Genomic DNA, 23689 nt, shown 5'->3' on the forward strand with positions numbered 1-23689 from the left:
CCAGCCCAAGTGGCTCCCAGCTGCCCTCTGGGCGGCACAGGGTGGGGCAGGGGCGAGGGGCAGCGAGGAGCTGCGGAGCTGCAGGCCGTCACCGTGGCTTTTATTTGTTCTGTTTGCTCGTGGGGGTGACCTCAACCCTGGGCCACAGAGACCCTCCCTCACGACCCACCCTCCTGACGGCGGGCACCAGGCCTTGGAGTCTCTGAGTCGATGTGCGGGCAGCCCTGTGCACGCACCTCCAGGTTGGAGGGTCAGATGGAAGCTCCCGAGGAAGCGGATCTGCCCTTTCCCAGCCACGCCAGGGCGTCCCTGGACGACTGTCCTTCACACGTGCCGCCAGAAGGTCGTGGGGGACCGGCGGGGCCCAGGGAGCGGAGAGGGGCACCGAGACGCTGCTGCCTGGGCTGGGCCGTCTGGGCACCAAGGCTCGGGGTGGCCAAGGCGGCGGGCTGACTGCACAGAAGGGGGACCAGCCGGCCCAGGGCGAGCCCCAGGGCCTCAGGAGCACACGTGCACACACACACGCACCCACACGTGTGCACACACCACACACACGCGCGCGCCCCACCCCACCGTGCACGCGGGAGAAAAGGGAGATAGAACCTTGAGGGCTGAGGCCTGCTGGAAGGCTCCTGGCGGGAACCGCAGAGGGCGGAGGGCGCCGGGCCTGGGCTCTGCAGGCCCAGCCACAGCGTCAGTGCGGTGCTGGCACCCCCTCCCTCTCGGCCTCCTCGGGCCCCGAGGGGTCGTCGGGCCCTGGTGGGCGCCCGTCCACGCTGCCGTCCGCCCTGCCCTGGTCGTCCCTGCCCTGCTGCTTCTGCCGCCGTGTCTCCTTGTACCTCAGGGTGATGTCCCTGGGGACAGCGGGGGCTGCGTCACCACTGGCTGGCCCACGGAGGTCCCTGGACACTGCCCCGCAGGGGAGCTCAGAGCCTGGGGTGGGGAGGCAGGACCACCGGGGCCACGGCGCTCACCGCAGGAAGAAGCGCCAGACGGTCCAGGTGAGGGCGAGCACGGAGCCGAGCGTCCAGCACTGGGCGATGTAGAAGGGCAGGGACAGCGTGAGCGTGTGCGGGTCGTACTTCACCACGATGAGCAGCTCCGTGACGGTGATGGCCGCCACCAGCCAGGCCTGCTGGCCCAGCTTCTTGTGGAGCTTCCTGCAGAGGGAGGCGGGTGCAGGGGTGAGGCTCGAGAGCGCCCCGCCCCCGCGCCCCCCCCTCCACGGCCCAGGCCCCACCCTGGCCCTCACGGGTCGTCCATGAAGTCGTAGATCTCCCGCATGGCCACGCCGCCCACGTTGACAAAGAAGACTAGCCGCAGGAGGACCAGGTAGTGCTCGGGGGGCATCCACAGCACAAACTTCAGGTAGAAGGTGTTCAGCTCTGCCAAGAGAAACTGGGGGCAGAGGAGGGTGGAGGGCGCCCGGGGCGGGGAGGGCAGGGGCATGCAGGAGGCCACAGGCCTTACCACCAGGATGATGCCGCACACGGCCAGCCAGCGGCGCAGGCTGGAGGCTGGCTTCCACTCGAAGCGGACCCAGCTGTAGGGCGTGAACTGGAAGACGATCCTCTTCATTTTGCCCCTGGAACCGCGGCCCGTCAGCCCAGGGCAACGCCCACCGGGCACACTCGACCCCGGCCCGCGCCACCCACCCCCCGGCCCCCCAGGTCTTTTCCTGGACTGTTTCTCTACTTCTTCACAGAGGGAGGCGGCTGGGAAGGGACGATCCCGAGAAGGGCCAGCAGGGAGTAAGAGGAGCCGGCTGGATGGGGACGGGCTGACGTCCCGGCCGCCACGAGGGCAGCACCCAGGGTCACATCCTCGGTGGAGTTTACAGAGGCAAGATCCTCGCCTGTAGCACCTCACGAAAGGACCTCGCGGGGGGGGGGGGCCTGCAGGCCCCACACTGGGGTCAAGGCCTGTGCGGAGCAGGGCTGCTCTCTAGACGTACTTGTAGGTCGGAATGTTCCAGAGGCCCTGCCACTTGTACGTCTTTAGGGACAGCCACTCGAGCGTCTTCATGCCGCAGTAGATGCCCAGCCCGTTGCAGACGAGCACGTCCATGATCCACTGGGGGCGGGAGCCAGGTGGGAGGGAGGTGGGTGCCACAGGCCCCCAGGTCGCACGGCCCTGGCTGAGGGGAGCCCGTGCCGCCCGCCGCCCCCCGCTGTGGCCGGGACGCAGAGGGCGGCACTTACGTGGTCCCACCAGCACTCGCTGAAGTTGGGCAGCTGATGCTCCAGGCTGTACTCCAGGAACTCAAACATCACGCTCACGATCGTGCACATCCACCAGTCACGGATCATCAGGGTCTGCGGGCCGCCAGGACGTCAGCCCCCAGGGCGGGATCCCCCAAGGACAGCCCGCCCCTACCCCCGCCCCACTGCCCTCAGGCGGGGCACGGCGGCAGGGCAGCTGTGGCTCCAGCCGCCCCAAGTTAAGACTTTGAGGGCTCCCCTGGTGGTGCAGTGGTTAAGAATCCGCCTGCCAATGCAGGGGACACGGGTTCGAGCCCTGGTCCGGGAAGATCCCACATGCTGCGGAGCAACTAAGCCCGTGCGCCACAGCTACTGAGCCTGTGCTCTAGAGCCCGCGAGCCACAACTACTGAAGCCCGCGTGCCTAGAGCCCGTGCTCCGCAACAAGAGAAGCCACCGCAATGAGAAGCCTGCACACCGCAACGAAGAGTAGCCTCCGCTCGCCACAACTAGAGAAAGCCCGCGTGCAGCAACGAAGACCCAACGCAGCCAAAAATAAATAAATTTATTTAAAAAAAAAAAAGACTTTGAGGCAACTTGCAGGTATGTCGACGACTTGTGTGTCCAGGCCTGAGGATGCCCAGGGCTGGGTGGGATGGGGGCCGGGGGCCCCCCGTGGGTCTCTCCCCTTTGCTCTCCAGCGGCCACCGCAACGCCCAGGACACGCAAGGTTGGGTCAGGCACCCCCCCAGCTCAGCAGCCCGCCTGTCCTGCACCGCGGCCGCAACCCACCGCACGGCTGGAAAATGGCCCAGAGTTCAGGGCGGCTCCGAAACCAGGTACCCCGCCCAACGAGGAGGTGCCTACCTTCAGGTACCAGCCGATGAAGTGTGCGGGCACAAAGCCGTCCAGCTTGTCCTGTGGGGCACAGAGGCAGGCCTCACGCTCGGTCCACCATCGTGAGCTGGGAAGGGGCCCCGCCGCAGCCAGAGGCATCCCCGCGTGTGGGCGGCATGGCCCCTGGTACCCTCATCCCATCCAGTCCAGAGTGACTCGGGTCCCAGAAGCATCCATGCCTGGGGCAGCGCCGAGCTTCCCGCGTGGGAGGTGGTGGGGCCCCCGTGTCATGAGGCCGGCCGTCCCCCTCCGGGCACCTACCCAGACATTGTGGAAGGGGTCGGTCTTGTTGTCGGCATCATAGATGAGGCAGTTTCCCCCGTAGTCCCTCTCCGGCAGCGGGACCCCCAACCTGGGGTCTACGTACTTCAGAAACTGGCGGCCGTCCTGGACGGTCTGCAAGGGCGGCGGCATGTCAGTGGGGCAGGGTTTGGGGTGCGCAGACAGCACCCACCAACCGCGAGGGGAAGCACTGTCTCGGCATCGCCCCCACTTCAGCCGGGCAGAGCGGGGATGTGCCAAGTCCGAGGATGTCCTCACGCCCCCATGGGACCCCAGGACAACACCATGTGGCGTCGCAAGGGCACCTCCCGTGGGAAGGTGCTCAGATCACCAGTCTCCCCACCTCTCCTCCCTACGTCCGGTTCGGGGTCCAGACCCCACACCGAGGAACAGCACAGTGGGACACACTTCTCCAGGCGGCGCCCGGACAGCCTCTCCCAGACGCCAGCGTTAGCCAAACAGCCCTCCAGCCTCGGCACAAAGTGGGCTTTTGGGGGCGCACCCTGGCAGAAGAGGACCCCCCCCATTCCTCCCTTCAGGCCCCCGCTGGCTGCCAGCTGGGGCCTTTGGTCCACAGGAGGCACCCTGGGACACCCGTCATCAGGACCCTATCCCCTCGCTCCTGCCCCGAGTACCAGCGAAAGGGCACAGCGGGGAAGAGGCTCTAGGCTGGGGTGACGAGACGCGGTCCGTGGGGTGTGTGGACAGATGACACTCAGACCTGCATCTTGTCAACATGACTGAGGTGACACCACGAACAACTGAACCCTCCCCGCCACGTGTGCCCTGGTCACACGGGATCTGAGGGCGACACCGCTGTGTTCCTGAGTCAGGATGGCCCCACGGGCTCTGCTCCGGAGCCAGGTCAGTAGGGGCTCAGATCCCTGGACACTCAACCCTCAGAGAAGCGAAAAACAGCACTGTAACGAGTCTCTGTCTCAGGGCATCTGAGGGCTGACGTGACCCAAGGAAGTCAGCTCCGGTCCCAGCTGAGAGCTTGTCACCCAAGCCCAGAGGGCCAGACCATGAACCTCCACTCCAGCAAAGGCCAGGGAGGCCGACTGACCCCTCGTGACATGGCTCTGGGAGAGGACAGCAGCCTGGGCAGGGGGGCCTCCCAGAACCGGCCATTTATAAGTCTGCAGACTCACTGGTCAGGACCCACAGGGCTCCGCGCTGCTGGCCGAGAGAGCCCACATCTTGGTTCCTAAGAGCATTCATTCTCCAATAAAGGAACCAGGCTTCCTGGAGAAATGGCAGATTCCAAGATGGGCTTGGAATGTCTTCTAGCACCAGAAAGGAGGGAGGTGCTCAGAAACCCAAAACAAAACACCAAGAACCCACGTAGGTGGGGTATGGGAAAGCTCCCAGCAGCCGAGGCTGGAACAGTGGGAGCAACAAATCAAGTACTGAATTGTAACCCAAAGGATAACGTAGATACCTACCCACGAGTCTGCGCTGATGTAAGAAATGACCGAACACATCAGTGAGTCAGAGAGAAGAGACAAACCTCCCACACAGAAGGTTTCCCATCGGATTACGGAGCTGCCTCCGCGCACTCCGCAGGGGGCCTCCCTCCCGAGGGCGAGGCGTGGAGGGGACCCGACAGACACACCTCTGCCAGGGGGTCGGGGTCAGCACCGACGGTCAGAATCATGTGTCAAATCACGACAGAAACACCAGACAAACCCCCAGCAACCCTGATACCAAAATCAGAAAAAGACATTCCAGGCAAACTACAGGCAGTGTCTCTTATGAACATGGATGCAACAATCCTCAACAGAACACCAGCAAAGTGAATCCAGCAGCGTATACAGAAGGCCACACACCACGGCCAAGCGGGCTTCATCCCAGGAATGCTAAGCTGGTTCAAAATGAGAAAATGAATCAACACAAAACGTCACGTTAATAAAGGGAAAAAACCACGTGATCATCTCATTTCATGCAGAAAAGCATCCAACCAACAAAATCTAATACCCTCTCATGAAAAAAACACTCAACAAATTAGGAAGAGTGGAACTTCCTCCATTGACAAGGGGCATCTGGTGAGGGCTGAGGGCTCCCCGCTAAGAAGTGGGGGACAGTGTGAGGCCAGGGACGGACAGACAGACACTCAGGTTGGAAAGGAAGAAGTGAACTCCCCCTATTCCTGCACAGAGACCCTCTCAGGAACCCCCCGAACAGCAGCAGAGCTGTGGGAACGAGTGAGTAGGCACAGAGGACCCAGACCGACAGAGCAAGCAGGCTGCATGTCCAGATGCCAGTGACCAGCAGACCAACACGAAATCAAGACGGTCCCACTCAGGACAGCATCAGAAAGAGTGAGATACTCAGGAATACACTTAACAAAGGAAGTGCAAACATACACTCCGAAAACCGCACAATGTTGCTGAGAGAAATGAAAGACCCACGTGAGGGGAGGGTCCTGTGCTGCAGAGGAGGGGAAAACCTGAGAGGAAGTGTGGGTTTTAGTTAATAATGATTAACTGTAACAAATGCGTCATATTAGTGTAAGATGTTCATAACAGGAGACCCTGGGTGAAGAAACTCTCTGCACTAACTTCACAATCCTGTAAATGTGTCTTAAAATAAGAAGTTTATTTTAAATAAATAAAACAAAACATGAACCATTTAAAAAAATCAACCAGAACAAAAGCTGATCTCCCAAAAAGACATACAAACATCCAACAAGCACATGAGAAGATAGGAAAATGCAAATCAAAACCACATCAGGGGCTCCCCTGGTGGTGCAGCGGTTAGGAATCCGCCTGCCAACGCGGGGGACACAGGTTTGAGCCCTGGTCCGGGAGGATCCCACATGCTGCGGAGCAACTAAGCCTGTGCGCCACAACTACTGAGCCTGCGCTCTAGAGCCCGCAAGCCACAACTACTGAGCCCACGTGCCACAGATACTGAGCCTGTGCACCTACAGCCCGTGCTCCGCAGCAAGAGAAGCCACGGCAATGAGAAGCCCGCGCACCGCAATGAAGAGTAGCCCCTGCTCGCCACAACCAGAGAAAGCCTGTGCGCAGCAACAAAGACCCAACGCAGCCAGAAATAAATAAATAAATTTATTTTTTAAAAAAAAGAAGGAAAACCACGAGATATTTTACCACTTCACCACCCCGCCCCCCCCAAAAGGAAAATAACAAGTGTTGGTGAGAATATGGAGAAATTGGAAGCCTGGGCACTGTTGGAGGGACTGTAAAATGAGTACAGCCGCTGTGCAGAATAGTCTGGCGCTCCTCTAAAGGTTAAACAGTTACTCAGCAATCCCACTTGTAGGCATGTCCTCAAAGGAATGGAAAGCAGGGACTGGAACAGATACTCGCACACCCACGTTCACAGTCACCAAAAGGTGGAGGCAACCCAAGTGTCCATCCATTTGAGTGGATACACAAAATGTGGTTTAAACACACACTGGAACATTACTGAGCCTTAAAAAGGAAGGAACTTGTGACACAGGCTACACAGGGTGAACCTTCAGGACATCACACTCAGTGAAATAATCCAGTCACAGAAGGACTAATCCTGTCTGATTCCACTCCCTAGGGGTCCCTGGAGGAGTCACATCCACAGAGACAGAAAAGTAGACGGTGGGGCCCAGGGCTGGGGGAGGGGAGGGGAGTGAGTGTTCATGGGGACAGAGCGTCCGTTCGGGAAGACGGAACGTTCTGGGGATGCAGGTGGGGAAGGTAACACGACCATGTGAATGTGCTTCGTGCCCCGCCCTGTGCGCCTAGAGATGGCTGAGATGGTAAATTTTATGTTATGTTTTTTACTGTAGTTAAAAAATACTTTTAATTAAATACACTGCAATAAAACCAAAAAAACTGCACAGTATTCTACATACACGTGTGTGTGCACACATGCATGTCAAACTGAACTGTGACCAACTCTGTGGAGTGCATTGATATCAGTTTCCTGGTTTGATACTGTCTTACATATATATATATGTATACTTTAAATTAAAGTATAGTTGACTTACAATATTATGCTAGTTTCAGGTACACATACTGTCCTACATTTGTGCAAAATACTGAGGGCCTGGGTGAAGCAACACAGGACCGACCTGTACAAGCTGTTCACAACTTCCCGTGAATCTACAATCGTTCCAAAACAAAATGTAAAAAGAAATTCAACATGAATAAGCAATCTCTGTGTAAAATATAAAAGCAGGTAGGTTTTAAAAGGAAGTATAGGAGAAAATCTTAATAAATTGGTGTTGGACAAAGAAGTCTTAGATATGACATCAAAAACACAAAAAGAAGAGACATAAGGACCGCCACTGCTGAAGAACGAAGGCCCAGCACATCCAGCAAAGGACCTTGTAACCAGCACTAAATAAAAAGCTGTCATAACTCAACACTACAAAAACAAACCACCCGATTTTTAAAAAGGGCAAAAAATAAACACTTCACCGAGGAGGATGTTTGTTTCATGGCTCATATATGCAGGAGAGGTTGGTCAACATCGTCAGCCACTCCAGAAATGCAATGAAATCCATGAGACACCGGCTAAAATACAAGACCCTGGTGATGGCAAGTACTGCCAAGGATGAGAGAGGGTGCTGGCGCGACACAGCTGCCCTGGGCGTGAGACACCTAACCTATGACGCAGGAGTCCCTCCAGAGTGTTCACCCTCAAGAAATGAAAGCTCAGGTCCACACAAGAGCCTGTACCTGAGGCTCAGAGCAGCTCCACGCACATCTGCCCCAAACCAGACACAACCCCAGTGAATGGACAGATGGCGGTCCCTCCACCAGGAACCCCATCCACGATAAAGAGGACCGGCTGTAGGTGCGCACGGCTTGGTTGAGTTTCAGAGGCAGTGAAGGCCACGCTCTGCACAACTCCACTCACACGAGACTTTCCAAGAGACAAATGGCGGTGACTCAGGGACAGATGGCGGCTGCGAGGCCTGTGCGAGGCCAGGGCCACGGAGGTGGCACCCGAGGGGGGCTGGGGCTCTGTGCCTAACTGTGGTGTCCACACAAACACAAACAGGTGTTACAGCCCCCAGCCCTGCACGCCTACCCGAAATGCAAACCTTCCCACGCGACGCTCAATCACTCAGCTATCGCTGACTGTTTTGAGATGTGAATACTGAAGACCACCCTCAAAGGCGAGCTCCATAAGTCCAGCAGAACAGGAGTATCAGTCAGACAGATGTTAGCGGCAACAAATCCTGATCCAAGATTTACCGAGGAGCTAAGTTTCCAACCTCCACCCCAACCCCCTTGCAGAACGTGTGACAGAGGGAGAAAAGCACACGAAGCCACAGCCGGTCACCCGCAAAACCAGAAGCGAGGCCCATGGCGACTGGGCCCGGGCCCACTGCCCACTCAGAGCGCCTGTGCTGCGGGGTCAGGGGCGCCCCCTGCGAGGGGCTCAGCCCCGCTCAGATCTGGAGCGCCCGCCAGGCATCCACGTCTGAACCCATCGTCCCCCGGCCACGCGGCAGCTGCGCCCAGAGGTCCAGGCCCGCTGAGAACGGAGACCCTGCCGCAGGCGATGGCTGGCGCCTTCCCACCCCTACAGCCCCTGCCCCCTTCGGGTGGGGTCCAGCCTCCTACCAGAGCCCTGGGGGCTGATACGCAGAGCGTTCTGTGCCACCTCCACTTTCACAGTTCACCCAACCAAGAGACCCGCTTACCTGGAAGAGTATAAAGATGAGCACCAGCTCGTAGACCACACTGACGCAGAGCCAAAACCTCCAGTAGGCTGTACAGACACGGAGAACACAGCGGCATCAGGGGGCGCCGCCCTGCGGCCCGCGGCCCCGCCCCACACAGCTCCCGCGCGCGGCCTCTGCTCGGGGCCCTCAGGTCCCTGGGAGAGACTTCAGAAGCAAGCTCTAACTCAGGTCTGAGCACAGTTTCTCTCTGACTGTTCTTCCTTCCTTCCCTTCCATTCCCGTCCCTAATCTTTCCCGCAGCACAGAAGGCCCGCAAACCACCAGATTCGAGCAGTGACAGCAAACATCCTTGTCTTGTGTTTCCTAGGTATGCTTCTAACCTCCATCAAGTAAGTTTGCAGGGTTTTGGTGGATACCTTTCGTCACGTTAAGAGAGCCTTTTAATTCCAGTATGTTGTGTTTCTATCAGGAATGCGTACAAAACTTTATTCTTCTGCATTTACGAGGATCCATTTTTTTCTTTAGTGTTAATGTGATAAATGAAATTAACGCATTTCCCAACATTAAACCATCTCTGAATTCCTGGGATGCCAATTTGTTTTAGGAAACTGTCTTAAGTTTCAATCAGCACTTCTGTCCCTCCGGTGACTACACTTGGCGGTTCTATATTATATACTTTAAAGTTGCTGAGAGAGTTGATCTTAGATGTTCTCACCACACACACACACACACACAAAAAGTTGAGATTACATGAGATGACAGAGGGGTTAACTAACCATACTGGAGTATGCAATACCCATGTATCAAATCATCACACGGTACACCTTAAACTTATGTTACGTGTCAATCCTATCTCAATAAAGGTGGAAAAAAGAACGAACATGTCCCTCAGAACCCCTCTCACTGGCCGGGACTCCTCTCTCTCACCATCTGCTTTCCATACTCTCAAGTCCCTGGGGGATGAGATAACAGGAAGGGGAAGGTCTAGAACTGTCCTAAAAGCCAACGGTAACTTCTATCTTCCAAGAATCTTCAGAATCCTGTTTAATAAATGCCTAAGGGCACTTCCCTGGTGGCGCAGTGGTAAAGAATCTGCCTGCCGATGCAGGGGACATGGGTTGGATCCCTGGTCCGGGAAGATCCCACATGCCGCAGAGCAACTAAGCCCGTGCGCCACAACTACTGAGGCTGTGCTCTAGAGCCTGCGAGCCACAACTACTGAAGCCCACCTGCCCCAGAGCCCACGTGCCACAAATACCGAGCCCACGTGCTGCAACTACTGAAGCCCGCGGACCACAACTACTGAAGCCTGTGCGCCTAGAGCCCGTGCTCTGCAACGAGAAGCCCGCGTGCCGCAACGAAGAGTAGCCCCCGCTCGCCGCAACTAGAGAAAGCCCGTGCGCAGCAACGAAGACCCAACGCAGCTAAAAAACAAATAAATAAATAATAAAATAAATAATAAGATATCTGCTTACCCTATGCTTATGTCTGTGAAGAAAAAATAAACCACCAGCCTACTTTTAAAAGCTAATTCACCTTGAATTAAAAAAACAAGCCGTGCTCACAAACTGGAGACACACGGCTTGGCCACGGCTCTTCCACAGCTATTCCAGGATCTGTGACAGCACCACGTGCTCTCCCGCCCCCGCTTCAGTGCGGACCCAGGGTACAGGCAGCCGGGCAGGTGAGCGGCAGGGGTGCGGGGCCTGTTGTGCCAGAAGAGGGTGAGAACTGCACACACGCCAGGCTCCGGGGCCAGCCCGGCACCCTCAGGCCTTGGGCCTAACCCGCTTGCCGGGGGAAAAACCGCCCCGGAGACTGACGAGAATCCAGCCTCGCATGGGCAGGAAATACAAACGTGGCTGAGTTCTTGGGAAGGTGGGCTAACGTGTTCCGAGACAACGGACGTAAACAGCCGAGGTGACAGGCTTATTCTTCGTGCCCTTGAAGACAGGAAAAACCTGGAAAATTCTCCCTGGTTCAAGGCTGCAGCAGCAGGTCGAGGGCTGTGGAGCAGGGACTTGGGGCGGCCGAGTGTGGCTGCCCAGCTGCGGGGACGGCCGCCTCCTCCCATGAAGGCTGCGCTGTCCCTGCCCCAGCCACCCCCACTCTGCTCAGACTCCCCACCACTAGAACCCCGCAGAGCCCACCAGGACCCAGGCCTGCCGCCCCCAAGTGGCCAGCGGGTCCTCGCCCCTCCCCACGGCCAGGGTCCCCACACCCTGCTGCAGCTACGGCTCTCCGCCAGCCACCCCGGAGGCCCCTGAGCACGGGCTGCCCTGCTCCCAGACCCGCACTCGTATCTTCTGCCCGAGCAGCAGCTCCGGCCACCTCAGCAGCACCTGCAACGTCCTCGTCTACTCCAGCTTCTGCAGGGAGCCGCTCACGAGGGCAAGGGGGCCTCTTCAGTGGCAGCCCCAGCTGGAGCTGCAGCCAACTCGTTTGCAAATACAGCAACGCCCCACACAGGTCGGCTGTCTGCTCCCCCTGTGGCTACCTGAGCCGGGCCCAGAGGAGGGCGGGAGGCACGCAGAGACCCCAGGGCGCCTCCTTTGTGGAGTCCGTTCCTGCCAGTGTGCACACGTAACCTGATTTGAGAGGCTGAGGACCTCCTGCCAACTACCAGGTGAACAAGCCACCTGGACGGTGCTCTGGGGCAGGTCCCCCCGTGAACTAAGCCGAGACTGGCAGAGAAACAGGGTGTGCGCACAGCAGCCAAACTCAGGAAAGGCAGAGCCACGCTCAGACGGCAGCTCGGAAACCGCGGCACTGCCCGCTCCAGAGGGGCAGCCGGCCTGACACTCACACCGCTCAGAGCCGCACGTGGAGCTTTCCTGAAGCTGAAGCCCCGGGATGACGCGGGCAGGGCCCTGTCTGTCCTGCTCGCGGCTCGTCCAGGGCCGGGTGCCCACGAGAACTTCGCTGCGCCCCCACCCACCGACAGCCTCTGGGGAGCTTCCGGCAGCTCCTGTTCTCCCTTCCAAGTCTGTCGGACGAGCACTGAACACCCCTGGTTTCTCACTGTGACTCTGGTGGTTCTGACACTTCAGCTCACTTTTCCGTTGCTCTGGTTAAGAGTCCACGCCCTTCTGAGGCAAGATTGGACGGGCCCACACCAGTGGAGACGGTGGAGAAGGTCCTGCAGCCCCTCCCCAACCCCCAGTGGGGGCCGTGCCCTTCGGCTCAGGAAGCTCACGCTGCCCCGGGGGCAGGGACCATACAGGCTTCACCCAGCACCAACGTCCCCACCAGGCATTGAGGGGGCAGAGCCCCCGGGGGCCTCGCTCACAACCCCTGGCTCGCTGGCCCCTGAACAGATACGCCCCTTCTAGGGGGCAACTGGGTAGCACCCATCAGGAGCCCCAAATGCTCATGCCCTTCATCTGCTACGCCCCCTGGACCTTTGGTCCCATGGATAATCAGACAGGTACACAAAAGTGTACATGTGGAAATTCACTACAGCCTGGTGTATTGCCACGAAATTGGAAACCCCCAAGTATACGATCATACAGGACTGGTTAAGTCTACGGTAGTACATTCAAATGATGATAAACAAGGAGCCATCAAAAGTCCAGTTCTCAAATGAAAAATTAACAAGGGTATGCATGTGTTAAGCCTGAGGTGAATACTGCATGATACAAAACCACACATACAGTATGATGCCAACTTCTTGTTTTTACACCTGTGTACGTATACACGCATATACACTCATTAAATCTTAACGGTGGTTATTTTCCTTATTTTAAATATTTAAAAATACTTTATTTAAAAATACTTTATGTATTTTCCAAATTTTCTATGATAAATACACACCCTTAATAAGATAGAAACTCGTTACTAAATTGAGACCCTTCAGGAAAACTCACCACCCCTGCCCCAGAGCCGGCCCCTCGGGGAGGCTGGAGCCCGGACAGGCTGGAGCCCCTCCAGCTGTGAGGGGATGTCCCAGGGGTTGCCAGAAGGCCCCACGACTCCGGGGTGGGTGGGGTGGCTGCGGATGGCGCCCTGTGAGCCTCCCAACAGCGGGGGGGGGGGGGCACAACCACCAGCTCGAGGCCACACCAAGAGCACTGGACTGCCCCGGGCGCCTCCGCCTGCAGGGAGACCCCTCTGACTAGCACAGAGAGGGCAAGGACAGGGGAGGAGCGGGGGCGGGGGCGGGTCCCCGGGGGCTAGCGCCCAAAGAGGAGGGGCTTCGAGGTGGCGGTGAAGCCGGCCAGCCGGGAGGGGCCCCAGGGGGGACGGGACACTCACACGCAGCAGCACACAGAGTGACCCTCAGAACAGCACGGCCACACGGGCACACACGGAGAAAGAAATGGCAAGTTACCTGGATGAGGTCTGGAAAATGGCCCGTCTTTAGCTTGTGTGACTCCAAAACATAAGAAAACCAAAACACTGGCCACGATACCTCTGCAAATAAAGAACAGACGGCCCTCAGCGTGCGGGAGCGCCACGCGCCACAGCCCTCAGCGCGGGAGCGCCACGCGCCGGTCGGCTCCTCCCCGGCGGGAGGCGGGAGGGACCCCGGGCGCCCGCCACGGGGACGGCCCCGACCCCCGGTTAGGGCAGAGCAGAGGCTCGGCCGCAGAGAGGCTGGCGGCCCAGCACTGCTGCCCTGGCCCCAGAGGCAGCACCAGCCCGGGGAGAAGGCCCTGCCACTGGGCTGTGTCACGTGTACCGTCAAGAGCCACGTCACTAAGACGTGTGGCACACTAAAAACACACAAACAAAAAGCCCCTAAAATTCCATACAGGATGATTCAGAGCTCACTAAAGCCCTAAGATGGAAAGGTATTATTAGGATCAAATGGTTTCCCACTCCAACAAGGCTGGGGCCCCGCTAGTAGCTCTTTCGTCCTGTGGGGCCACCGTATCCAGTCCCAGCAGGAACCCACCAGGAAACAGAGTGAAAGCCACGCAGACACACACGGCACCCCTGCCCACGACAGAGGAGCAAGGCGGGCCCAGCTCACCCCGCCCACGGGGGACTGTCACGCCACAAGGGTTCACAGTCTTGCGTTCGCAGGCCTGGGTGACTGCACATGAAGCTGCCGTGCACGGACGCACTTCTCACGGGACGCCTGAGGCCGCCGTCCCCAGAAGCAGGTCTGAGGATGCAAAGCCCTGTCCCTGGCACTCAGCGGTGGGGTGGGGTGCAGGTGAGGCTGCCCTGGGGGCAACGGTCACCCTTCCAGGGTCTGGTGAAAGGGCCGCTAGACACCCTCCTGCCCCAAAGGGAATGATGTGGGAAAATCTGTCACCCAGAAGGACTTTTAGAGGAAAGCAAATAAATTACACTTTAAAATAATCTTTTAATTTTAGAACAGAAAAGTTACAAAGACAGTACAGAATTTCCCACACTCCGTGAGCGTGGGACAGCTGTCACAGTCAGTGAACCAAGACTGATCCAGTAACTGAAGTCCACAGTTTTTTCTTTCAGATTTCTTTACTTTCTACCTAAAGTCCTTTTCCTATTCCAGGACCCCATCCAGGGCTCCACATGACAGTCCTCAAGTCTCCTTAGGCTCCTCTGGCCTGTGGCAGGTTCTCAGACTGGCCCTGTTCTGATGACCTGGACAGTTTTGAGGAACACCGGCCAGGTATTTTGTGGAATGCCCCTTAATGAAGGCTGTCTTTTTTATTAGATCAGGGCTGTTTATGATTAGATCAGGGCTGTAGGATTTTTGGAAGTGAGATCACAGATGTTAAGGACCATCTTCACATCATATCAAGGGTACACACCATCAACACGATTCTGATTGTTGGTGCCGACCCTGACCCCCAGGCAGAGGTGTGTCTGTCGGGTCCCCTCCACACCTCGCCTTCGGGAGGGAGCCCCCCCGCCCCCCCGCCCCCGCACAGCTGGCAGGGAGCAGCTCCGCAACCTGATGGGAAACCTTCTGTGCAGGAGGTTTGTCTCTGCTCCCCGATTCACTAATGTGTCCGGTCATTTCTTACATCAGCCCAGAGCTGTGGGTGCCTACGTCACACGCTGGGTTATAATTCAATACTTGATTGATACCGGTGCTCACACTGTTCCAGCTTTGGCCACAAGGAGCTTTCATCCGGCTCCTGTACTGCTTTGACACGCCCCATCTTTGTGGAGGTTTGTATTCTTGTTTCTGAGCACCTCCCTCCTTTCTGGTGGTAGAAGACGCTCCAGGCCCATCTTGGGGGTTCCCTGTCGCAGCCCTGGAATCGGCCATTTGTCCAGGGAGCCTGGTTCCTTTGCTGGAGAACGAATGCTCTTAGGAACCAAGATCTGGGGCCCGAGTACTCCTTGCCTCTGGGCCCTCTCGGCTGACAGAGCAACAAGATACGTGCGTGCCAACCTTGCATACACACACGTTACAAATATTCCTGTGTGTAACCACCTGTCTCTACATTAAACGAACGTGAGTTCTCACTGACGTCTCCAACCAGCATCTGTTATCCAAGATCATTCTCCCCTTGGTCGCCTGTAACCTCCCACTCCTCCGGGGTGAGAATCCCGGCCCCCACCATCCGTGTACTTTCCTGTTCAATCCCAGCGCACGTGTACAGCAGGGACACGGCTGTTGACTCATGCCCCACGGGAAACAACTTCACCACGAGAGCCCAGTGCTGTGTGCACGTCCCTTGCCTTCAGGCCTACAGAGCCCACTCGTTTCCAAAGTGACTCAGGTCAGCACCTTTTGTACGTTCTCCTGTCACAGTCTGCATTCCTTCCTGGGGTCCTCCACCTCTTAAACGACTTTTTTTTTTTTTTTTAATTTATTTATTTTTGGCTGCGTTGGGTCTTCGTTGCTGCACGAACGCTTTCTCTAGTTGCGGCGAGTGGGGGCTACTCTTCATTGTGGTGCGTGGGCTTCTCATTGCAGTGGCTTCTCTTGCTGCAGGGCACGAGTTCTAGGCGCGCGGGCTTCAGTAGTTGTGGCTCGCGGGCTCTAGAGCGCAGGCTCAGAAGTTGTGGCGCACGGGCTTAGTTGCTCCGTGGCATGTGGGATCTTCCCGGACCAGGGCTCAAACCCATGTCCCCTGCATTGGCAGAAGGATTCTTAACCACTGCACCACCAGGGAAGCCCCTAAATGATTTTTAAAATTTGCATACTTAGGTTTACTCTTTGTGTTGTTCAGTCCTATGGGTTTTGACAAACACACAGCGTCCTGCATTCACCATTACAACATCAACAGAACAGTTTCAAGAGCCTAAAAAAATCTCACACTCCATCCATTCATTCTCCCCCTGCCCCGGAAACCACTGATTTTCTTACCATCACATAGTTTTTGCCTTTTCCAGCATGTCACAGCGTTGGACTCATACAGTATGTAGCCTTTTCAGGCTGGCTTCTTTCCCTCAACAATATGCATTTAAGCTTCGTCTCTGTCTCCATGGCTTGACAGCTCTTTTCTGTTTATTACTTAATGATATTCCATTGCATGAAGGTACCAGTTTGTTTACCCATTCACCCACTAAGGACATTTCGGTGGCTTCCGAGTTTTGGTGATTGTGAACAAAGCCGCTACAAACGTCCCTGTTTGGGTGTGGACTTAAGTTTTCAGCTCCTCTGGGTAAATACCAAGGCGCACAGCTGCTGGATTCTGTTTAGTTCTCTGAGGGAGTCTCCAACCATCTTCCAAAGCGGCTGCCCCATTCATGTTCCTGCCGGTGATGGATGAGAGTTCCTGTTGCTCAGTCCTCGCCAGCGCCCGCTGTTGCCGTGTTTTCAATCCTGGCCACTCGAGCAGGTGTGTAGTGGCGTCTCCAAGCTGATGCATGGCGCTGAGCGCGTCCTTTCACGCACTTGTGTCCTCTTTGGTGTCCGTCCAGACCTTCTGCCCGGCTTGGAACTGTGCTGCTGGTTTTCCTCCCGCCGAGCTTCAAGAGCTCTCTGCACAGTGAACACAATACTTCATCAGACGCGTATTTGGCAAACATTTCCCACCAGCCTGTGGCTTGTCTTTTCTTTGTTATGTTTTGCAGAGCAGAAGTTTTTAATTTTAATCAAGTCCGACTTATCAGTTTTTTCTTCTATGCATCATGCTTTTGGTGTTCTATCTAAAAAGTCATTGGGACTTCCCTGGCGGTCCAGTGGTTAGGTCTACTGGTTAAGACTCCACACTTCCACTGCAGGGAGCGCGGGTTTGATCCCTGGTCAGGGAACTAAGATCCCACATGCGTCACGGCGAGGCCAAAAAAAAAAAGGCATCATCAAACTCAAGGTCACCAGATTTTCTCCCACGTTTTCTTCAAGTTTTATAGTTTTCTATTTTCTATTTAGGTCTATAATCCATTTCGAATTCATTATTGTGAAAAGTGTAAGGTCTGTATCTAGATTATTTTGTTGAAAATTCTCCTTTCTCCGCTGACTTGCCTTTGCTCCTCTTTGCATGGGGCTACTTCTGGGCTCTCTACTTGTCCAGCCTCTGCCAGCACCACTGTCCTGACCACCACTGCACAGCTTTACGGTCAGGCCTCTGCCTCTGTGCTTCAGTACTGTGAATGCATTATATTTCTACACATTACAAATATGCAAAATATTTTATATTGTACATGTATTGATTTATTTACACATTTACACATGCACATGTGTATATATATGTAAACATCCCAATGTCACCAACAGACAATGGATCAAGGAACTGTGGCGTGTCCACACGGTGGACCACCCCTTGGCAATGGACCAGGATGACTGCTGACAGACACGGCAACGTGGGTGTCACAAAACCATCATGCCGAGTGGGAGGGGCCAGACACAAGGGCGCATGCTGGATGACACTGTACAACAGGCAAGAAGGGCCTGTGGGGACAGATCGGTGGTAGCCTGTGGCCAGCAGGGCAGACTAACCGCGGCCCTCAGAGGAAACTCAGCGCATACCTCCACCTAGTTGTGGCACGTAGATAAGCCACACGTTTTAATTACGTGCATGTTATATTAAATGACACAACAATAAAGTTGGCCTAGGAAGAAAAATCTACTCCCTTAAAGTGGCAGAACTTGTTAGATCCACAATGACACACAAGGTGAAATGGAAAGCTTAAGGGAAACGAACCAATTTCCTAGATTTTTAACAACGTAAATATTAAATTAAAAAAAAAGCCGTAACCTTTGGGAAGTATTTTACATATACAAAACCTTCCCCTGAGAGCATCAAAAGCTCTGACGTAATAAAAATCAGCAGCCCAGAGGCCTCCCGAGACCGGGGGGACCTCATCACAGCCCAGGCAGATGTGCTGACGCGGGGGGCAGGCTGTGGGCCACTCTGGGGTCCACGGGGGTGAGAGTGGACTCAGCAGAAATGAACCCACACGTGTATGTGACTGTCCCTGGAAGAAGCCGCAGAGCCTCAGACAGGTGAGGGCGGGGCTCCAGGCTCCTAGAAGTAGGCTCCAGGCACCGCCAGCAGCCGTACAGGGCCAGGCGGCAGCTCCTCTGTGCCCCTGCCTTCCCCCGGCCCCGCCTTCAAGGAAATCACACAGGGGACCCCAGGGAGGGGACTCAGGTGGCCCTCTCGGTGGCACCTTCTGGGCTCACTGTGCCAACCTTGCTCGGGCAGAAACAGCTCAGGAGAAAGGCCAGTGCAGGAAGAAGAGGTGGGGAAGCACCCACCCGGCTCCACAGCTGCTGTCCCGGACGAGGCCAACAAGCCCCCTCGGCGTTGGGGGTCTGAGTCCCTGGGCCCCTGGGTGCAGGGCAGGGCCCAGGGCAGCAAGGCTTTGTGACTCGCCTGGGCCCCTGCCTCGGGAGGCATCCCGGGACACGCTGCTGGGCCCACTCTTGCTGGGGGGGGCCCGCTCGTCCTTGTGACTGGTCTTGCCCTGTGACGTCCCAACTGCTCATCTCTAGCCCAACTTCACAGCCACGTGAGGACACCTCTTCAGTGTGACCAAGCTCTACCTTTTTGATCCTCCCTGCCTGGCTGTGCCCAGCAGACGCTGCAAACCCTCCATAACCACGTGCTGGCAAACAAATGCACAGGAAAGGCCAGGTTCCAGCTGGAAACCCCCTTGAGGCAGACGTGGGGCTCCGTCTCCAGGTCCACAGGCCCAGCGTCCCCCTCAGAGACCCACCCAGAGGAGCCCAAAGAGCAGCCCAGCTCCCTCCTCTGCTCTGGGCTCCACGACCCCTGCTGCCAGGCCTGCGCCTTACAGGGGAGGGTAACACACACCTCCTGGTGTCCTGGACCCAGGCGTCTACACCACAGTCCAGGCGGAGGGTTGGACCCCAAGGGTGAAGGTGTACGAGCCCAGCCCACCACCCAAAGCTGACCAATGGTCTCCTGCCACCTCTGGGCTCCGGATGCCGCCCTCCACCTCTGTCCCTGCCTGGCCTCCTCTAGCTGTCCCACCACAGCAGGTGGAGCCTGGGCCCCAGGATCAGAACAGCAACAGGGGCTTCATGGCACCAGAGAGGGAGAGGTGAGTCCGTCCAGCGTAGAAAGTGCACAGAAACGAGTTCTGAAACCAGCTAGTCTTCCCCACGCACTTCTGAGACTGCCTCCAGAATCCATGGGATTCAGGCAAAGGACACAAACCTACCAGCTGGTCTATTTCTGGAGATAATGCTGGAAAGACAGTCTACCCACTTCCTGCCCTGGAGGAGATGGACCACCAGACTCCTAAAGCCAGTTTAAAAGTTTCAAAAAGTCTTCTAGTCAACAGAGTGTAGAAGAACGGTGCTAGCTGGTGGGCACCACCCCTGGCCTCACAGAAAGCCCAGCCACTCAAATTCACGGTCACTGGGAGATTGTGATTTAGAGCAAGAGATGCGTATTTGGTCTTCATCTGTTTCAGGCCAGAGCTCCTAAAACCCCTGGTACTGCCCAAGCGCTGAGGGCTACAAAGGTATCTTTTGTTATGTTAACGAGGTGACTTTTGGACCCCACCTCCGGATGGGAGCTGGTTGCCAGGGGGCCAAGCAGACGACTGGAGGGCTGGTCTGGAACTCTCCGTCCTACCCCCAGACCCCTGGGAAGGGGTAAAGATTAAGTCAATCGCCAGTGGCCAGTGATTTAATCAATCACGCCATGTGAGGAGGGCCTCCCTAAACCCCAGCAGCACGGGGGTTCAGAGCCCCCGGGCTGGTGACCACGTGGACGCTCTGCGTCCCATCCCCACACCTTGCCCTACGCATCTCTCCCATCTAGCTGTTCCTCCATCTTTCTATGAAAAAACCTTTGATAATAAATAAGTAAAATGCTTCTCTGAGTTCTTTGAGCCGCCCTAGCAAATTAATGGCACCCAAGGAGGAGGCGGTGGGAACCTATGGTTTACAGCCCGTCAGGTGACGACTGCTCTTGCGACTGGGGTCTAAGTGGGGAGGGGATGAAGTCTGGCCGGACCGAGCCCGGGACCGTGGGGCCTGGCACTGCCTGGGATGGTGTCAGAACTGAGCTGACCTGCGGCACACTCAGGTGGGGCCTGGGGTACTGAGGGTGGGATGTGTGGGGAAGCCGCCCCATCGGAACTGACCTGAACCCCCTCAGACCCCTCCCTGGAGCCGCCACAGCACCTTCTGGTTTCTCGCGCGCAAATGCAGCATGAGCAGGGGGTCCCACGGGAGCCGTGCTGTCGATCCCAGGGATGGGGACGGGCAGAAGAGGGGCTGAAAGTGCACACAGCACTCAGAGACCCCGCCAGCCGCGTGGAGCGAGGCTGGGCCGGGCCGGTACCTCTTGGTGTTGTAGGCCGTGTCCCGCGGTGTCTCTTCCAGCAGTGTCACGTAGCCCAGCACGCAGGTGAGGATGAAGAGCACGCTCAGGGTGTGGGCCCGCCTGCAACGCAAACAGCCCGCGTCGGTGCACGGAAAGCACGCGTGGGACCGCGGTGCCACGGGCCGCCAGAGGAGCGAGCTCGGCCCTCGACCTCCAGCTCAAAATCCCCCGAGCGCCAGCTACGGCTGCGTGACTCCCAGACGGTGCTCTGCTGGCGCGGCGGCCCGTTCGGGCGGGGAGAGTGGACGGCGCGTTGGCTCGAGGCGTCCCGGGCAGGTGGCTCTGCTTCAGAGGGACCAGGCGGCCGGTTAAGTGGGCTCCGGGCACCGAGCAAGATCGCCCCGAGACCAACCTCGTGACTCATGAAGTGACCACGGCTGAGAGATTCGCCGGGATGACAGCGGAGCACTGGCGGCAGAGAGAGGCCCCAGGGCCAGAGCAAGAAGAGCGCGGGCCGGCCACAGCCGCCGGCCCAGAAGACCGGGCAGAGAGATGGCTGCCCGGTGGGGTTGAGACATGGGCTCCCCGCTTCCGCCTGCCCACCCTGGCTGGGCCTCCAGAGCCCCGATGTGGGAAAGGGGCGGCGCTCGGCAGGCAGCGGGAGGCCTCTCCTGGAACCAGGGCCCACGACAAGTCCAGCACCAGACCGCACGCCGCCTGGTCACATACCCACCCGGGCCCCTCTGCGCTGAACAACTGCCTGCAGAGGGGCAAGAGGCCCAGCTTCCGTGTCCGTGGAGAGACGATGCAGCCCTGCATTTCTAAACGAGGGCACCTCCAGCCTTGAAGGGCACCCTGAAGACGAGTGAACAAACACACGAAAAGCATCGAGCCCAGTACTGGCCTCCTGTCAAAACTCCGTGAAACACGCAGTGAAGAAACGAAAAAGCCAGCTACCAGCCAGGAGAAAACACTGATGACACGTACACCCGACAAAGGCCTTTGTACCCAGAACACACAGAGAGCTCTTACAGCTCAACGATAAAGACGATCTCCCGAAACAGGAACGAAAGACTGAACACACACGTCAAAGAAAAAGATCAACAAATGGCCAATACCACACGAAAAGATGTGCAGCATCCCTGGTCGTCGTGGGAGCAGACATGCAGCATGGCCGTCAGCAGCGCCCGCCCCGGGACGGGATCACGGACGGCACGAGTGCCTTCGAGGAAGGGTCCTCGCGAGGACGCGGAGCCACCAACACACACGTTCCAGGTGGGGCTGCAAGAGGGTGCAGCCGCTTTGGAAAAGCTTCCCAGTTTCTCACAAAGTTAAACAGAGTCTGTCACCCAAGCCAGCCATTCCTTCCAAGTGTTTACTCGTGAAAAATGAAAGCATATGTCCATTCAAAGACTTGTACGTGGACGTTAACCCCATGCTGACAGCCAGGCATGAAAGCAACCTGCTGTCTGTTTCCACCGACAAGACTCACAAGAGGTGGCGATAGAGCATGGATGGCAGATTGGCGGGGGAGGTGCTAGGGCAGCAGCTTCCAAGATGGTGGAATGTCCTGCATCCCTACCCCGGTGGTGGGCACCATGTGTAAGGCGCTGGAGTGTGGATATGGACCCTCAAGTGGGTGTGTGTCATGGAAAGCAATCGTACCTTGATTCAAGTAATTTTCTAAAAAGCAAGAGTGGGGCTGCATGAGATTAGACTGGCGCTAGAGACCTGGACCATAGCTAGAGCCCATCCCGACGTCCGGCAGACCAGCCCTCTTCTCCATCCCGATTATTCTTGCATATTTACTCTCCCATCTTAACTGTGACATCAGTCTGACAGCTGCCACAAATAATTCTAGTAGGATTCTAATTGGAACTGCACTGAATTTTTTTTTTTTTTTTTTGCGGTACGCGGGCCTCTAACTGTTGTGGCCTCTCCCGCTGCGGAGCACAGGCTCCGGACACGCAGGCTCAGCGGCCATGGCTCACGGGCCCAGCCTCTCCGCGGCACATGGGATCCTCCCAGACCGGGGCACGAACCCGCGTCCCCTGCATCGGCAGGCGGACTCTCAACCACTGCGCCACCAGGGAAGCCCTGAACTGAATTTATAAATTAGCCCTGGAAGAACCGATGAGTCACAACTAGATGAGAGTTCCCCATCCACAAGACAATGAGTATCTCTCCATCTATTCAGGTGTTACGCCCTTCACTTAAATTTTATTTTCTTTGTGAAAACAAAAACAGTCATGTTCAGATAAGTTAGCTGCAAGTAAAGAAAGCAGAGAGCACATTCTTTTGCCATATTTCACAATACTGGCATTTAAAACTATTAGAAGTGAAAAAAACTCCTATTTTAACTATTTTCATAAAATTCAATGTTAACATATTCACATTTGAGTCCTAGGCCATGAGGGAACTTCAGGAAAATCTCAGCCTTTCAGCTGAACTCTGTATAGTAAACATTTCAGTGCCCGAGAGATCTGTGGAATAATTACAGCACACAGACTACAGTATAAGGTCCTACCTTAGACCTTCACTCCTCAGGTTCTCTGGATGTGGTGACCTAGAAACTGATCCTCTGCTGGACATTAGCCAACACCTACACACAGAGGGACTCAGCTGCCTCTCCTGGGTCTAGGACATGGCCCACCCTTCCCACCCCAGAGGGGACATCAGATTTTAGCAGGGAGAACAAGAGTCACTGAGAACCCACCAGGGACCGAGGGCATCTGGATTATGAGGGTGACAACGGTAAGTCACGGGCCTCTCTGTCACCTTGGCCCCTGAGGCTGGTCAGAGCTATAAACGGCAATGTCAGGGTCACGCAGCTCGGTGGTGAGGGTCTGGGGTCTGAGCCCTGCTCAGGGTGCCTCTAGCACACCTGTATCACCTCATGAACCCTCGCCGTGAGGTGATGAGACCCAGGGCCAGTGGGCCTAAGTGACACAGACGCTAAGCGGCGCAGAGCAGCTACCAGGTGCCAACAAACCCCAACCCTGTCTCCCTGAGCTGTCGTTCCAACACAGCAAGACA

At 56.6% G+C, this 23689-nt stretch overlaps 1 protein-coding gene across 3 annotated transcripts in view; it reads right to left on the bottom strand.

Moving 5' to 3' along the window:
* Positions 1–83: 83 nt before the first annotated feature.
* PTDSS2 (phosphatidylserine synthase 2) overlaps positions 84–23689 on the bottom strand; it is a 28128-nt gene continuing 4522 nt past the window's right edge. The window contains exons 2-12 of one of the 3 annotated variants that reach the window (XM_033861583.2): positions 20672–20773; positions 13348–13430; positions 9036–9103; positions 3359–3493; positions 3068–3118; positions 2202–2315; positions 1955–2073; positions 1471–1585; positions 1253–1398; positions 975–1160; positions 84–854 (exon numbers count right to left, since the gene is read on the bottom strand). In XM_033861583.2, the coding sequence (XP_033717474.1) occupies positions 695–854; positions 975–1160; positions 1253–1398; positions 1471–1585; positions 1955–2073; positions 2202–2315; positions 3068–3118; positions 3359–3493; positions 9036–9103; positions 13348–13430; positions 20672–20773 (1279 nt within the window). In that variant the 3' untranslated portion in view covers positions 84–694. Of the gene's footprint in view, positions 855–974; positions 1161–1252; positions 1586–1954; positions 2074–2201; positions 2316–3067; positions 3119–3358; positions 3494–9035; positions 9104–13347; positions 13431–20671; positions 20774–23689 lie in introns of all 3 variants that reach the window. The other 2 variants (XM_033861581.2, XM_033861582.2) reach the window with 2 other exon arrangements.

The sequence above is a fragment of the Tursiops truncatus genome, chromosome 8 (assembly GCF_011762595.2).
Source record: "Tursiops truncatus isolate mTurTru1 chromosome 8, mTurTru1.mat.Y, whole genome shotgun sequence".
NCBI classification, from domain to species: domain Eukaryota; kingdom Metazoa; phylum Chordata; class Mammalia; order Artiodactyla; family Delphinidae; genus Tursiops; species Tursiops truncatus.